This window comes from Centrocercus urophasianus, unplaced genomic scaffold (assembly GCF_019232065.1).
Source record: "Centrocercus urophasianus isolate 14NV4802_14NV808 unplaced genomic scaffold, USGS_Curo_1.0 seq_15, whole genome shotgun sequence".
NCBI classification, from domain to species: domain Eukaryota; kingdom Metazoa; phylum Chordata; class Aves; order Galliformes; family Phasianidae; genus Centrocercus; species Centrocercus urophasianus.
The window spans coordinates 38,125,605-38,141,896 of record NW_024884697.1 but is presented as its reverse complement, the minus strand read 5'-3'; the positions used below and the strand labels follow the sequence as shown (position 1 = coordinate 38,141,896).

General features: G+C 39.0%; 1 protein-coding gene across 2 annotated transcripts in view; it reads left to right on the top strand.

The window, feature by feature from the left end:
• The window catches only part of LIN7A (lin-7 homolog A, crumbs cell polarity complex component), a 47,969-nt gene that overhangs the window by 22,744 nt on the left and 8,933 nt on the right, over positions 1-16,292 (top strand). For both annotated transcript variants that reach the window (XM_042815757.1, XM_042815758.1), the window contains exons 3-4: positions 13,429-13,500; positions 15,861-16,070. In XM_042815757.1, the coding sequence (XP_042671691.1) occupies positions 13,429-13,500; positions 15,861-16,070 (282 nt within the window). The remainder of the gene's footprint in view (positions 1-13,428; positions 13,501-15,860; positions 16,071-16,292) is intronic.

The window sequence follows — 16,292 nt, the reverse complement described above, 5'->3', positions numbered from 1 at the left end:
GAGATGTAATCAAATCAAATGGTCTTTAGAAAAATGTCATGAGGCAGCCAGAAAGACAAAAACAGGCATTATTTTATTTTGTTGTCATATGACTCCCATCAAAATGTCAGGTCATCGCACAACAGCACTTCTGCAAGGCTCAGTCAAGTACAGTCATTTCTATAAACAGAGGAGCAGAATACTGTACTGTTGTCTGTTTTATATTAAAATAGTTTGTGGAAAAGCACGTTGCCTTTGAAGATAGGGAAAAAAGAAAGACCTGAAACTACAGGCCAGTCATTTTCACCTCCATGCTTGGGTCTTGGAGTAGATGCTCATGCAAAGTATGCTAAGATACATGGAAAACAGAGGGATTGGTGTCAGCCAAAATGGTTTCATTAAGGGCAAATAACGCCTGAGAAATCTGGCCTTCTGTGGAGGGGTAACAGCATTACTGGATAAGGGAAGAGCAACCAATGTCATCTACCTGGAATTGTGCAAAGCATTTGACACTGTCCGCACGACATCCTTGGCTTTCAATGAAGAGACTTGGATTTGATGGATGGACTTGGTAACGGATGAGGAATTGACTGGATGGTTGCAATCAGTTGTAGTGAAAGACCCAATTTCCAGGTGGACATCATTGGCAATACTTGAGAGTCAGTATTGTAACTTGCACTGTTTTTGTTGGTAACATGGACAGCAAGACTGAGTACACTCTCAGGTGGTTTGCAGATGATACCAATTTGTGTGGGGTGGTTGACATGCAGGAGGGAAGGGATGCCACTCAGACCTGGAGAGGTGGGGGTGTGCAAACTTCACAAAGCTTGCCAAGGCCAGGTGAAAGGTCCTGCACCTGAGCTGAGGCAATCCTGAGCACAACTACCGGATTAGTGGAGAATCCATTGAGAACAGCCCTGAGGAGAAGGACTTTGGGGTGTTGGTTGATGAAAAATTCAGCATGAGCTGGCAATGTGTGCTTTCAGCTCAGAAAGCCAACTGTATCCTGAGCTGCATCAACAGAAGTGAGGCCAGCAGGTTTGGGAAGATGATTCTCCCCTTTTACTCCACTGTTGTGAGGCTCCATCTTCAGTAATGCGTTCAGCTCTGGAGCCTTCATCATAAGAAAGACATGGAGCTGTTGGAACAGGTCCAGAGTGAGGGGCATGAGAACAATCAGAAAACTGAGTATCTGTCCTTTGATGACAGGCTGTGAGAGTTGAGGTTGTTCAGCGTGGAGAAGAGAATGCCCCAGGGAGACCTCATTGCAACCTTTCAGTACCTAAAGGGGGCCTACAAGAAAGGTAGCATAGTGACAGGACAATGGGTAACAGTTTTAAACTAAAAGAGGGTAGCTTTATATTAGATATCAGGAAGACAGTCTTCATTAAGAGTGTGGTGAGGGACTGGAACAAATTACCCAGAGAAGTAGTGAATGCCTCATCCCAGAAAGTGTTCAAGGCCAGGGCTTGAGCAGCCTGGTCTATTGGAAGGTCCCTGCCCATGGTAGGTGGACTGAAATTAAATTATCTTTAAGCTCTCACCCAAGCCTAACTGTTCTATAATTCTCTGAATTTCAAGATCTGTTTCTTTAGTTTACTATATAATGCTGTTCCTTTGCCTCTCAGCCTTTGGAAACAGTTTCATTGTTTCCTACCTGATAAATCCTATTCCCAGTAAAAATAGAGGTTCCTCAGGCCAAAATCTCTTGGTTTGTATTGAGAAAGGCTCTGGGTTTGGAATTCTGCCACCTCTTACACTCTGTTTTCATTGAGTGATGACTGTTTGTTACAGAAGGAAGAACGGAATTCCCACAGTATCTCATCTTCACAGTGCAAGCCCAGCTTTATGAAGTTTCCAATTAGAAAGTGCAATTTCTACATGTTTACTTAGAAGACTTAGCTCTAGAGATGCTGTAATTCATAATTCATGTGTCATTCACAACAATGACATAGGCTCTGTACAAAGCCCAACATCTGAAGTCCCTACTGTCACATTTACCCATGCAAATGGTGGTATTAGCCAGGAGTAAGCAAAAGTGGTATACTGGAATTACTAATAAGGCAATTAGTAAGCAAAAGGCCACTAGGACAAGTCATTGTAGTAAAGCATATGAGCTTTGTAAGCTCAGATTTCTAACTTGGGTCATAAAAGCAGTTACATCTGAACAGTACCCTACTCCTAGCTGGGAATTAACATTCCTCTTAGACTAATCTGATACCTTGTTCTGGTGTTCCAGACAGCTTATTTAGAATTACTGCACCATTAGTCTAGCAGTAGCATTCATGCAGTAGAAAATACGTATTCATCCAAATTAACCAAATTCATTCAGATCCTCACATGCTTGTAAAATATAAGAATAAATAATAAATAATTTCAGCACATTCATCACTGTTTGGAAAAGATATTACTTAAATTAATTCAAAGCTGACAGTGTGGCTGAATGGTTATGCTTTCATATTTTACAAAGTTTTGTTTCCCTCTCCGAGTTGCAAGTATTATCTCTGTAACGATGAGTTAAGGAATGGCTTTGTATGGTATGTAAATGAGGGCAGAAAAAAACAACTGATTGCAAAAAAAATGGTCCATCTGCTGTATTAGGCATTTAGAAAGTTCAGCACATTGGAAAGCTTATGTTAGAAGTACAGAAAATATTTTTTAATATATAAAATTACGCTCCTGTGTAATTTTAGAAATACGCTTTTTTTTTTTTTTTTTTTTTTTCCAACCAGAAATTATGCATATTTTGAGAAACAATGAAGTTGCAATTTCCACTTTATCCTAGGAAACTGAAGTATTACTTGGTCACTTGCAAGCCTTGGATGACACAAAATAAAACTTTTGGAATGATTACCTTGTCACTCAGCAGATGGCCTTCGTTAATGGCAATCATACAAATTTACCAGGCAGCCCAAGCTTTATCTGAGAGAAAGCATTATTAAGTCCCTGTGTAATTACTAAGTCCCTATGACTTTCATGACTTTGCTGCAGGAGATTTAAAACAGCTGCTGTTGTCACTTTTTTCAGCTGCCTGGAGCTAAATACATTGATTTCACAGATGCACTACCCCAGAATCTAGGGCCATACCATATCACTGATCTTTAATCAGTGCTTTCTCCCATTGGTTTTGATTAAAAGATCAATTTTCAGAGTCATTTGATGGGTATATATCTACTTGCATTTGTGCTTTGTTTTTGTAGCTGTGCTTTCCATGGGAGAGAAATATTTCAGTGTTGTAAGAGTCCTATAGTGTGTAAAATCAAAGCAGTGACATATCTTGTTCATGCTCCAGTTTATCACGATGCTGGTATATGTGTACTAAAACTCCTTGGTGAGTGGTGTTGATACGATGTTCTTAGTTCTGTACCTGCAGAGTATCTTGTCTTGCAGAAGGTCACTCTCATGGGTCAGTGGTGGTGCACCTTGGCATCTTTTTTGTTCTCTTTGTGTTACTATTTGACTTTATTTCTGCGGCATTGAATTTGATTAAATAAAGCTCTTACAGATAAACAGAACATTCCCTGCTGCAATTCATCTCAAGCCTGCTTCTTCCTCTTGAGAGAAACCAGCAGCTAAGTGAACTGCTGAAAAATGCTTATGCTGACAGTCTGTTGGAAGCCTCTGTAGCATCTGCATCGGCTTGCATTTCTCCCTTGATGGAACATCTATGTCCACTTGCTTCACCTTATCAGAAGTTGCTGATCAAACTCCTGAGCAAAGCTCCTCCATCTCCGTTTTTTAATATGCCTTCAGAAAAAAAAAGAAATTGTAAGACTATTTGAAAACTCCATTTTGGGTACATTTTTTGTTTGTGTTTAAAAGAAGAAATGTCAGCAGTTTTCCTTCACTCTCCCCATCTTCTCAGCTCAATGGGAATGTAAGATAAACTTGCATGACTTGCTCAGGTTATGTCGTTTTTTATCCAGGTGCTGATAGCGATGAGGCTTTGCCAAAGCTCTTAACTTTTGGAATATGGCTATTGCATACTGCAGCTTCAACAGCATATGCAAAATTACTGATAAAGTGAGGAAATGAGTGTTTAGTGATGCTTGGCATATTTTTAAACTCAAAAGTAACTGGCAGTGGAGTCCAAAAGAGAGTTTTATATTATGACCTATCAATTCCAAGTAGCTTTATGGGAATTATGTAATGACATGTATTATTATTATTTCTTTTGATCCCAGTATACTGAAGCAGAAGCAGCAAGGAAGGTCGTCAGGACAGTAATTTTCAGTGACTGTAAAGCTTAAAGTTTTTAAGATGCATATAGCCACCTTCAAAGGTGCCAGGTCACAATTGTCATTGACTTTGAGCCAGTATGGAACAGTGGGGAAGGAGTGTGAAATAAACTAAATGACCCAGTCATATTTTTATTGTTCCTAATATTTTCTGCTTGTAAGGCTGTTTATTTTTATTATTCTTAAGTGGATGCCAAGTAACTTCTATTGACTTTACAGTGTCAGAGGAGTATTTTCAAAAAGAATCAACATTGGAGGGAAGGAGAAAGGGCACGGAGAGGTCTTGTGTGTCCTAACAGCAACACTGGGAACGTGTCACCTGGCTCATCTGCAGCGTGCCAGTGCTCCCATTGGAGCAGAGGATGTAACAGCATGTATTTCCTGGTACATCTGCTGTCTTCCTCTGCTAGCACAGAAGGGAGGAAAGGAATTCTGGCTCCAGCCTCTGGCCCCTGTTGGGTTGTTTGTTGGACAGACACAGCCTTCATATGTCAAGGATTTGGGGACCAAAACTTTGTTTGGCTTTTAAGAAGCAAACACAGAGTGGAGTGAAATACTGTCAGGGCAGAGTGAGCGCTGCTCCTTTCTACACACACACAGACACACAAAATAAATGCTGGAGTAAACAATATTATGGCATTTTAACTTGTGCATCCGTACTGTGTTCTGCTCTGAGTTAAAATATTACACCCTTAGCGTGATTATACTTTTATTTTTAACAGTGTTTCAGCCTTTTTCGTTTTTGTTTCCTGTTGCCTAAGGAAAGCTTAATAATGCATCAAGGTTTGGATTTTTTTTTTCTCACTTTAGTAAAACTGACCTAGTTTCCACCATAAAACCCCTGCCCCACAAAGAAAGAAACTTAAATAAAACACCCTCTATGAAAATGTAAAAGCCAACATTTGTAATATTTCTTCTACACGTTCTGAAATTAAAACTGTCCCATCTCCTCATGTTGTTAATGAGACTGAATTCATTTTGAGCTTTTTAATGGCTTAGCCTCCCTGCTGCCTGTGACACATGCTGCACAGTGTTATTTCATGGAGAACAATTGTTATGACAATTGTGAACATGATACAGAGTGAGAGTTTGAAGGTAAACACCAACAATTTTCCTGGTGCTATCATGTAACTGCTTACAGACTAATGAAAGCTTATAATATAAAAATGTTCCAAATGCCAAGAACCTTGAATAAGCATGCTGTGTCAGATATAAATAGCTCATAAATATAGACTACTTGTCACAAATCAGCTTTTTCTATGAGTTGTCCAAATTCAGTAGCTGCAGGAAATAAGTTATGTAATGCAGACTTCTTGATTCTCCCAGCAAGCCTTATAATGTATCATGTCTTCCGTTCAGGCATCCATTTATTGTTCATTATGAGGAAGACTTTTTGTCAGGATGAAGACTGTACGTTGTACAGTGTGAATATGTGTGTATGTGCCTAATGCTGCTTCTGTCAGGTTTAATCAAACACGTGGCATAAGCCTGTAACAAAATGGTCATTTGTGGTTCATTTGTTCAAACAGTTGTGCTGAAGAATAATCTAGGTTTATCATTATCTGACTGTTGTCATCAGTGTGTATGGCATCCACAGCCAGTGATTCCATAAGGTTGCCAGCATTTTGTCAAATTCTCATTCTCTTCAATTATCCAGAATTGTCCCTTGTTTTTTTTTGGGGGGGGTTGTTTTTTGTTGTTGTTGTTTGTTTGTTTTTTAAATTAAACAATGTTAACCAGTTTGGTTTTGAGTCATCTTGGTAGCTGGAAAATACATCTGTTTTAAACTTGCCCACGGAACTGCTGTCTTCTCCTGTGGTATGTGATTTTGTTTAGGACAGGATCTTAGCTGGAGGCTGTAGCTGTATTGGAGAAAATACACTTTTATCATGTATTCATGCTTTCTTGAACGTGCTTATCACATAAGATAAAGAAACAGAACACAGGCATGAAACCAGAAATTCCACGTGATACTGAAGAGGGATAAAACTGGAGGTAATCACAGAACCACAGAATGTCAGGGATTCATACTGTCATTAGAGATTTTTCATTTTAATTGAGCTGTCATGATTTTTTGGCTGAAAGGGAGTTCTCTATTACATTGTTTTTGAGCTAGAGTATGGCTAAAGAGATAAAAAATAGTTAACGGAGTGGAAGGGTAGCCTGGTGGTCTGCATACTTCTACTCTGGTTACATACTCTTCTGATTGTATTTGACTCTTCGTGTTTTTCTCCTTTTTCCTTACTTTGTATGTTCATCTATTCTGGTAGGAGTCCCCCCTGATCTTTGTAGTATTTAAAGCATCGTTGTCCACTTGTGTGGTAGATTTACTGCCTGAATTGAGTGCTGACCTATACCTCTGAAGGAGTCTATTCAGGCAAAAGAACCAATGTATCCCTCTCCACACACATACAAATATATTGAGTTAAGAATGGAAAATATAGGCAAGAGGTTATGGGGAAGGAAGAAAAGGTACTGAGTAGAATGTGAAGAGGTAAAAATGATTAAAACCAAAGAGAGGAGAAAAGACGAGACTGCAGATCTAAGTTTACAATTACAAGCACGGAGTTCACAAGCACTGCAGTGCAAGTCAAACAGTTCCCCTGTGCGGCTTTGCACCACAGCTCCTCCCTTTATCAAAGGCAGAGATTCTCCTACCCCAAGTAGAAGCCCCACTGGATGAAATGTTGATGTTAAGACTTACAGAAAACAATTGAAGTATTGAGAATCAACTGCAGATTTAGGGAAGAGAAATGAAGAAAGAAGAGGCCAACTGTGCTGCATGAAGCACATACACTCAGACATGTACTTGTCACAGGAGGATAAGAGATGACTGATGAAGATATTCTTGATATCTTTGAAGGCAGAAAAAATTAGTTCATCCTTTCTATCAACTGTAGACAATTAGGAAGACAAGGATTCATAGTAGTTGATGGCAGAAGCATCATCATACTCAGATGTAAGTAAATCGTGATTTCTCTTACCCTCAGTTCTGCAAGGGTACACATTTATACTGTTCCATTTACATGACTGTATCAATGCAGTAAAACCTATTACTTGTGCTTCCTTGTACTGGTTATTTTCAAGCTGTTTTCCATCTTTGTATGTTCTGACAGCCTCCTTCCCTTGGAAGACTTGTTCCAAGAAAAGGGTATAAAATTCCCTTCCATATTGAAGCAATAAAAAGCTTGGCAAGCAAGCTAAATAAACTGAATCAATATAGTGCTAATCTGTGTGCTAAATACAGCTCACCAATCTTTTCGCAGGTTGTTTTGTTACATCATTAAAACTACTTACCTGTGGCACTTAGTTTGTAACTTCCTTAAGGAAGACTTACATCTTTTCTATACAGTATGATGATTCAGGTAACATAGAAACAGAGCTGATTACTATAAAGACTGCTCTGAAAGCAGTGCATCCTATTTTATTATATTGGTCCACAATATTAGACTGATGGTAATTGATGGTGATATGGCAACAGAGGTTGAATCTTCCCACCAGCGTTCCCTTACATTTTGTTGCCATGAGAGAGATGGCAGCAGAGGGGCATTCTGTCATGGAAGTGCATGTGAGGCAAAGGTGTGTCACTGAATTACTTCACATGGAAAAAATGGCACCCATGTACATTCACTGACACTTGCTGTTTGCTTATGGAGACCAGTCAGTAGAGGTGAGCGCAGTAGGTGGTGCCTTTCAACAGAAGCAACAGCAACATGAAAGACAAGCCGTGTTCCAGATGGCCTTGCACGGCTGTCACACCACAGAATTGAACGCGTTTCAATCAGCTCATCTGTGCAAATCAGCAAATTACAACCAGAGATCTGTGTACAGAGCTGAATATTGGCTTCAGTGCATTGGAAATGATGGTGGCAGTGCTGGAGTATCACAGAGTTTGTGCCATGTGTGTCCCATGAATGCTCACACAGGAATAGAAAGAACCCCATACATAAATTTCTCAGGACCTACTGAACCCGTTTAAGGCTGAAGGTCACAGTTTCCTGGTTCACATACTGATGAGACAAGGTGTCACCACTACATGCTGGAGTCAAAATGGCAGTGTGCGGAGTGGTGAGATGTAAATTTCTCACTGAAGGAAAAGTTCAAGATGCAGCCCTCTGCAAGTAAAAATGATGTGCACTTCTTTTCGTGTAGGAAAGGGGTGATCCTTCTGGATTTCTTGGAACCTGGACAAACCATCAACTCTGACCACTACATGGCAATGCTGACTGAGCTGAAGGTTCAAACTTCCAGAGTCAGGCCAAAGATGAAGACAACCTTTCTCTTGAAACATGGAAATGCCAGGCCCCATACCAGTTTGAAGACTGTGGAGCACATTGACTAGACTGTTCTACCACGGCCACTGTACAGTCCTGATTTGGCACCTTCTGATTTCCATCTGTTAGGCCAATGAAAGATGGAGTGTGTGGGCAACATTTTCCTACCTCTGCTGGTGCAGATTTTTATGAGCAAGTCATGCAGGCTCTTGTTCATTGCTGGCAAAAATGCATAGCTAAAGCTGGTGACTATGTTGAAAAATAGCATTTTGTAGCTGAGAATTTTCTCTATCAAAGAGTGTTACTGTGCTCTCTTTCTGTTGTAGTTTCCATGGAAATAAAAAGGAGGCATTACTTTTGGAGTGACCTACATATCCCCTTCAGGTTGCCTCTTCCCTTAATAATCTCTACAAAGATGTTGAGGCCCTGCTGCTTTATTGGTCTAAATTGCAATGTACTCTGTCTTGGGTTTGTTTGTTTTGATTTGGCATCTTTTTTGAATACTTGTTCACTGCTGCAGAATGATTTCTGCCACTTGCTTCTTCCCTGCTGTTTAGAACAAGTTGTCCTAAAATCTATTGAGCATCATTATTGTTGGTACACTTGCAACATAGAATTATGTAATATTGTGTTAGGAGGAAGCACTGAATACCACTTACAGAAATTAATGGAACAGAATCCTTTTAATTAAATTGTAAGTTCTGGAATTCAGCAGAAAACGCACAGCATCATGCAGGATTTTTTCAGAATGCTTCCTCTGGCCACTTTTATAAAACAGACTTCTAAGTGTCCTGCTAGCCCTGAGTCTCATACTGAAGACTCACGTCTACGGAAATAGGCCAGCCTGGTACATGCTGTTTTGTTATGAGTTCATACGGAGTAATTCCTGCTAAGAAGTCAGCTCCTGAATTACCTGTAAGGCAGCCCTGTGCTTCAGGATGCTAAACCAGCTTATTTGCGTCATAGCAGAATAGGTGGAGATGAGAACCATCACCATGCTAGGATTACCTGCTGCATCTGATGCACTGCAGCACCTGCTGGGAGATGTAACCCAAAGTGCACTTCTGTGTGCCAGCACAGGCTGCCACAGCACAAGGATTCACTTCCACGTTCAGATTTTTTAGTTCTTATTTTCTTCCTTCACCTCTCTTGTGCTTTTGGAGTACTGTGGGAGAATAATTGTAGATTATGATGTCTGAGGAGATTTCCTGCAGCCACTAAAAAAAGCACCATGCAGGCTTCCAGTGTTTCTTGATAAGTGTTGTGATGTCTGTGCTGCACTGAAGAGCAAGTGGAGCTGAGCATTTCTGTCTCCACAGCACAAATGGGAGCTGAATGAACAGACCTCTGTGTGAAAGGGCTGTGGGGTGAAATTATTGGAAACACTGACCTTACAGCTGTGGCTTTGCATCTCAAAATGCTGAGATTTCACTTCCCCTCCCCTCCCCTCCTTTCCCCTTCCCTTCCCTTCTTTGTGGACTTATGCTTTTGTGCATTGCTGAAGTGAGCAGTCTGAACCTTAGAAAGAGTTTAATGAACTTCATGGAACAACCATTCTGCATGTGGTTGTTAAACTGAGTTAATAACAAGAAAGTCATTTAGGTGTATGTTTTATCCTTCTTTAGCTCAAATTACGTTATGCATTATGTAGCAATCATTATGCAGGAGAATTAGATTAATGATAGCCTGAAGCAGATATTCGAGACCTGTTGTTTTACAAAGAATTAGGTTTGAGGTGAAAAACTTATTTTCCTATGAACTGTGCTGTAGGTGGTACAATCACTGATAACTGGTGGCAGATAATCATTCTAAATATATTACTTCCGATAATTTACAATAAATAGCACTAATGCTTGCATTTTTCATGTTTATTTGAGTTGGTTGATTCTTTTAAAATGTATTAGCTTAATCACTTGCTAATGAGTTTTTTTTTCTTTCATCAGTATACAAAGTAGTTTTTAGGACATTGGATACTATAAAACCTGTCAGCTACGTACTAGTAGGATGTAGACACTGTGGAGTTACATGGCATTAGACCTAGATAATAATCAAATGAAGTATCATTATCAGCTCACAATATCATTTGTGATATTCTACCTTAGGAATGAATATTGTAACAGTAACTGCTCCTATGTATGAAATGTTGTGACCTGTTTTCAAAGAAGTTTAATGTCATAATTCTTCAGTAATAGAATACTTGCTTTTAGACATTCTAGCCAGCCACAACATTTATACCAGTGGAGGAATAAATGCGGACAATCTCCTCTCATAATGTAAGATAACTGACAAGTATCAAGAATAGAGCATTATCAGTGATTCAGTACAGTATGGGTTTTGAAATAGCAAGTATTTAATTATTCATAACTGCAGTTACACAGTGGTTGTTCTTATATAATGAATTCTCCTACACCGTAATACTTAGAATAAATGTTGAACTGATCTATGCAAGATTATGCTGAAAATGTACATTCAATCTGTTAGTTGAAGGCATAGTCTAGTGCAAAGCTAAAGCAAACCAGACACCTTTTAGTGACTGTAAAATGTTTTTTTTCTATATTTTTAAAACTAAAGGCAAAATCACAGCTTCTGCTGAAATCAATGTCAATTCTACCAGTGGAAGAAAGATTTCGTTTCAGATGTAGAAAGCAGGAAATTTTCAGTCTTCTCCCTCTGCCTTAGATATATTCAGTGGACCCAGTATTTCTGCATTAAGTCTTAGATGGGCCTATGTGCTGATGATATTCAAGGCAAATAATCTTATACTGTGCTTTCAAAGCAGTTAGTATATTGTATATCTCTAAACTGCTTCTGTTTGTTGATATCTCCTTCACTTCTTTGTCCTTCGCTTGTGTATGATGTCCCTCAAAAAAGATTTGGGAATCAGTCATCCCAAAACAAAAGTTGTCTGTTAGCTGAGATCTGAAGTGAGCTACGTGTCTTAATTCCATTTAGAAGTTTGTAGCAATATAGTCATCAGTGTGTAGGTATTATAATAACTGGCTTAGTGGAGACATATATATATGTATATGATTCTGTATAGCAAGTTGTCAGTTCATAGTAATGGGGAAGTTTTACCATCAATGGGATAAGTTGTTGTTTGTAGGTATGTTAACTACAGGACCTGACATCTTGTCTGCCAAAGTAACGTAGACATTACCTAAGAAAGATGTTCAGCAACTCCTGCTTAAGTATCACCACATCAGTGAAAGGTAAAATACTTTGTATACTATGTAAAGTACAATTGAGCCTGCAGTCCTCAAGAACCCCAGGAAAGATTGCCATAAAAGTGAACATAATTTACCAGCAAAAGATCTCTCTCAGGGATACAGCCTGAATTAAAACACCATGAAAAGAGAATTCCTGATGAAGTATGTCAAGAAAACAGAGTAAATCAGTGGTATATAGGAACAATTTTTTAGATTGGCTGGTTTTGTATGAGGAGTGAGAGATTTTGTTTGTATGCATACACATTTGTTTCAAAAAATTGTTTATATATCACTTATTTACTTATTTATTTATTTATTGGAGGTGATTTCAAAATGGCTGACTTGCAACAAGGCGTTTTTAAAATGTTTTTCATCTAGGAATGAGACAAATTCATGGAACAACGAGTGTGTTCGTTCATGCCCGCAGAGAGGGCTTTTTCTATACAGGAAGTATTTAAAAGGGAGAATTAAGAACCATATAAAGGGGGCCAAGAGTGTGTTTCAGAAAAGACAACAGAGGGAAAGTTGTATATAATAACTGTGTTAATCTCATGCCATTTATTTGAGTGTACAATTCTGTTCTAAAGAATGACATGAGGGCTGCTCCGAAAGCAAAGCCTCTTATTTTATTCTTTTGTCCCACTGGAAGTGGATGTTGTTGGTATGGCAATAGAAGTTGAACCATCCCACTAATATTCCATTACATTTTGTTGCCATTTGACAGATGGCAGCAGAGGGGCAGTCTGACAGAATGGCGTCTGACATGAAAGTGTGTATGAAGCAAAGGGGTGTCATTTAATTCTTCCAATGGCACCCGTTGACATTCATTAGCATTTGCAGAACATTTATGGAAAGCAAACAGTCAATGTGAGCTCAGTGAGGCAGTGGGTGGTGCATCTCAGCAACAATGCTGTCATAGCAGCTGAGAAACTGTGGGTCACCTCTACTGGTGCAGATTTTTACAAGCACAGTGTGCAGGTTCTTGTTCATTGCTGGCAGTAATGCATAGCTTATAGTGGAGACTGTTGAAAAATAGTGTTTTGTGGCTAAGAATTTGCCCTATCAAAACTTGTGCTCTTTGAAGCTTTTGTAGTTTCCATGGAAATAAGTAGGAGACTTTACTTTCGGAGTGACCTATGTATTACCCATTTTCCAGGTCTGACTTAGCAGACTGCCAGCCCTTTTCCGCATTCCTAGCTGTGGTTGATGAAAACTGGCGCAGTGACCTTTCTCCAAAATTTAATTTTCAATTCCATTCTTCAGCATCTGTATGCTGAGCAAGTTACTTTTTTTTTTTTTTTAAGATCAGCCTGCTAAATCTTTACTTCATTAGAAAGGTCAGAGAACAAAAAAGCCATCAGTGGAGGCGAAGACACCATTCAAATCAGTCCATATCATTTGAGTTCACATCAGTCACAGGGATACCCCAGTGTTTGGGTACCACAAAACCAAACTGTCCCATTTTTGGGAAGGGTTGTGCTAAAGGTTTGAAGGGAACAATGTTGGAAGATGTGCAGTTAAGACTACAAAGTATCATGGGAAGTGTGGGCTCATGTTTCCCATAAACCTAAGCATGCACAAGTTTGGCAGACACCTACTTTCGTGACTGCATGGATACAGCATTAATGAAACATCATCTTAGGAGGGAAAGAAACTGTCCTGTCTCAATTAATATAAGCTCTTTGTTTTGCTTCTCTAATTAATTTCATTTTATTTTCGTGAACATTTTAGGTGTATCAATACATGCATGAAACCATAACTGTTAATGGCTGCCCCGAGTTCCGAGCCAGGGCCACTGCAAAGGTAGGATACGTGCAACTGTAGAAGTACGTGGTACCAAAGTGACCCAGTAATTGACTGTGCGCGTGTGTGTTTCAGGTATTCGTGTGTACACTGTAAGAAAATTTAGACATCAGTGGCAGCCCAGAGTCTAGAACCAGTGCTACTTCCCAGGTAACAATCATAATGGAAAATTTAAACCTTTATGCTGCTTCTGTAGCTTAAGAAAAGAGAATGATTTTGTGGAAATTGATGTTTTTTGAAAAGGTGCTTTGCAAAAGCAAATCTACTGGGTAATTCTATAGAGGTCTGCCTGCTACAGTCTATATTTCAGTGGACTATTTTTGCATATATCTCATCCAGTGAGGACACAATGATTTAGGAGGTAGCAACTGCACAGTCAAAATTTAACTTCAATTAACGGGAGCTGTAGGTGCTGAGCAAGTAGTAAGGATGAGCAGTGACACAAGTGGCTGGATCAGGAGAATCCACAGCCGAATGCAAGTCCACTTTTTCTAATGCATTACCTGTTCTAAGTATTTTGTCTCTCTGTTCATATGAACCTGCTCCTCTCGTGTCCTTAGGCCATGACAGCTACTTTACTGCTATTAGTGAAACGGTAATTTTCTAAGGAAATCCACATGAACTTGAAGGAATATATTCTGTATTCTGGTGTGTAGTATGCTCTATATTTTCGTAAGATGCACAAAGATAGACAATTCCAGACAGGGATGTTCACTCACCATGACTTTATTTTTTCCATTATCGTTTTGTACTTAGGATTGTCTTCTGGATGGTAAAGCAGGTACTGTGCAGAACAAGTAAACCTGCAAAAGCCATAAATCCAGTTTAGAAGTATTTCATTATGGTCTCACTCCTGGGAAGTTAGTGACGGACTCCCAGAAGTCTTAATGGGAATAAGATCTTACCATTATGCATTTGTGTTAGGAATTTTCATGTAAAGTTGCATCAAATGATGAAGGTTGGGAGTATGTTATTAAAAGATTTCTGCAGTGTTTTAGAAAAGTAAGCCCAATAGTAGCCAGCAAATAATATTCAAAACTTCAGTATATTTTCCTTACTAAGTAGAACATCAGGTTGTTCTGATTTTAACCTTCATCTGAGAGAAACTTAATGGTCAATGTAAATTTTTAAGGTCTGTGCTGCAATATAGAGAAATGCGTATGTGAGATCCCACTTTGTCTACACTACAACTAAACATAGAAATTTCTTCTATGTTGCATAATAAATGGGGAGAAATCCAATTAGTGTTTGCCATTCTCATTTCTTATTCATATAGAACAGCAGGGTTACAGAGCAATGTTTCGATACCGCAATATTTCCTGGTTATTTCTGGGCTGTCTGCATTGCATTCTCCTAGTGCATTCATGTCTGACATTAAATGTGTGCATGATGACGAGGTCTGCATGTGCAAAAACACCTAACCAAGAACGATCCATTATGTCATGTCATCTACTAGCTTCTATTAAGCATAAGCACTGTTAGGATGCTCAAAAAGTATTAGTGTAATGCAGAATTGTTCTAGCGGGTTGGCCTACAAACATACTTTGAAAAGGATGCAAATATTGTTTATTTAATGATTTACTGAGATCTGTAATTACAGTAAAAAAACATCTGCAGTGAAAAACTGAAATATAATGTGTTACAGTTTTCTAAGTACAGGCTTTACAGTTTGCTGTGTGTTTTTTTTTTTCCCAAATTAAGATGAAAATCTAGGATTTTTTAAATTTATCTATAATTACATTCTCTTGAAATTAATTTTTCAATAAAAGTTTCAATCAGATTATATTGTAAAAAATCGTATTCCTGTTCCAGGAGTTATTTCATTAGTGAAATTTCATGAAGATTATAATTAAACTTCCTAAGACAGTGTCCCTTCAGGAATTTTTCTGTGCACAAAGAATAAAATAACCAATTCTGCACATTGGAAAGCAAAGCAGAGAATTAACCATTCAGTTCATCCACTTTGTTTCGGCTAGGAACACAGTGCAGTTCACATCATCTGATCCAACACTAGCACTTTTTCCCTGTGAAAAGGTGAAGAAGAACTGCAGTAGATCAGAAATGCTCACCCCTGCATAGACAGGCTTCCTGGTACCTCCTTCTGGCTCTGCTGCTAACTTTCTGAGTTACTGTTGACAAGTCACCTGAATTCTCTACTCTTCTGCTTATTCCTTTATTTCAAATGCAATGGCATGGAACTTAATTTTTGCGAAGTGCTTTCAGATAATCAGAAAAAAGAAAAAAAAAAGGCAGAATAAGATGCTGAAATGTTTTCACAGAGATGAGTTCTTCCTGCAGAATGAACAACAGAGTGTATCAGCGTTCTCCCTGTATAGCCAAATCACTGTTTTTTCTTCCAGGCAACAGTTGCTGCTTTTGCTGCAAGCGAAGGCCATTCACACCCGCGAGTGGTTGAGCTGCCAAAGACAGATGAAGGCCTGGGATTTAATGTGATGGGAGGAAAGGAACAAAATTCACCCATTTACATTTCCCGCATAATTCCTGGAGGAGTGGCAGAAAGGCACGGAGGGCTCAAACGGGGAGACCAGCTGCTCTCAGTTAATGGAGTGGTATGTGGAAATTCGATAGACCTTTCATTTGCATCTGGATTTTCATTTTCCACAGCTGTTCTGATACCCTGATTTAAAGTCCAACAGTATGAAATATAAAGAATTATCTCTGCGAGTTACCTTCAGTTCTCATTTATGGTGTGGTGAGGCAAACAATTTTGTGCCACTACAATTTGTGTTGGAATGGAGGTTTCTTGAAGAGCTTCATTTTACATTCACACC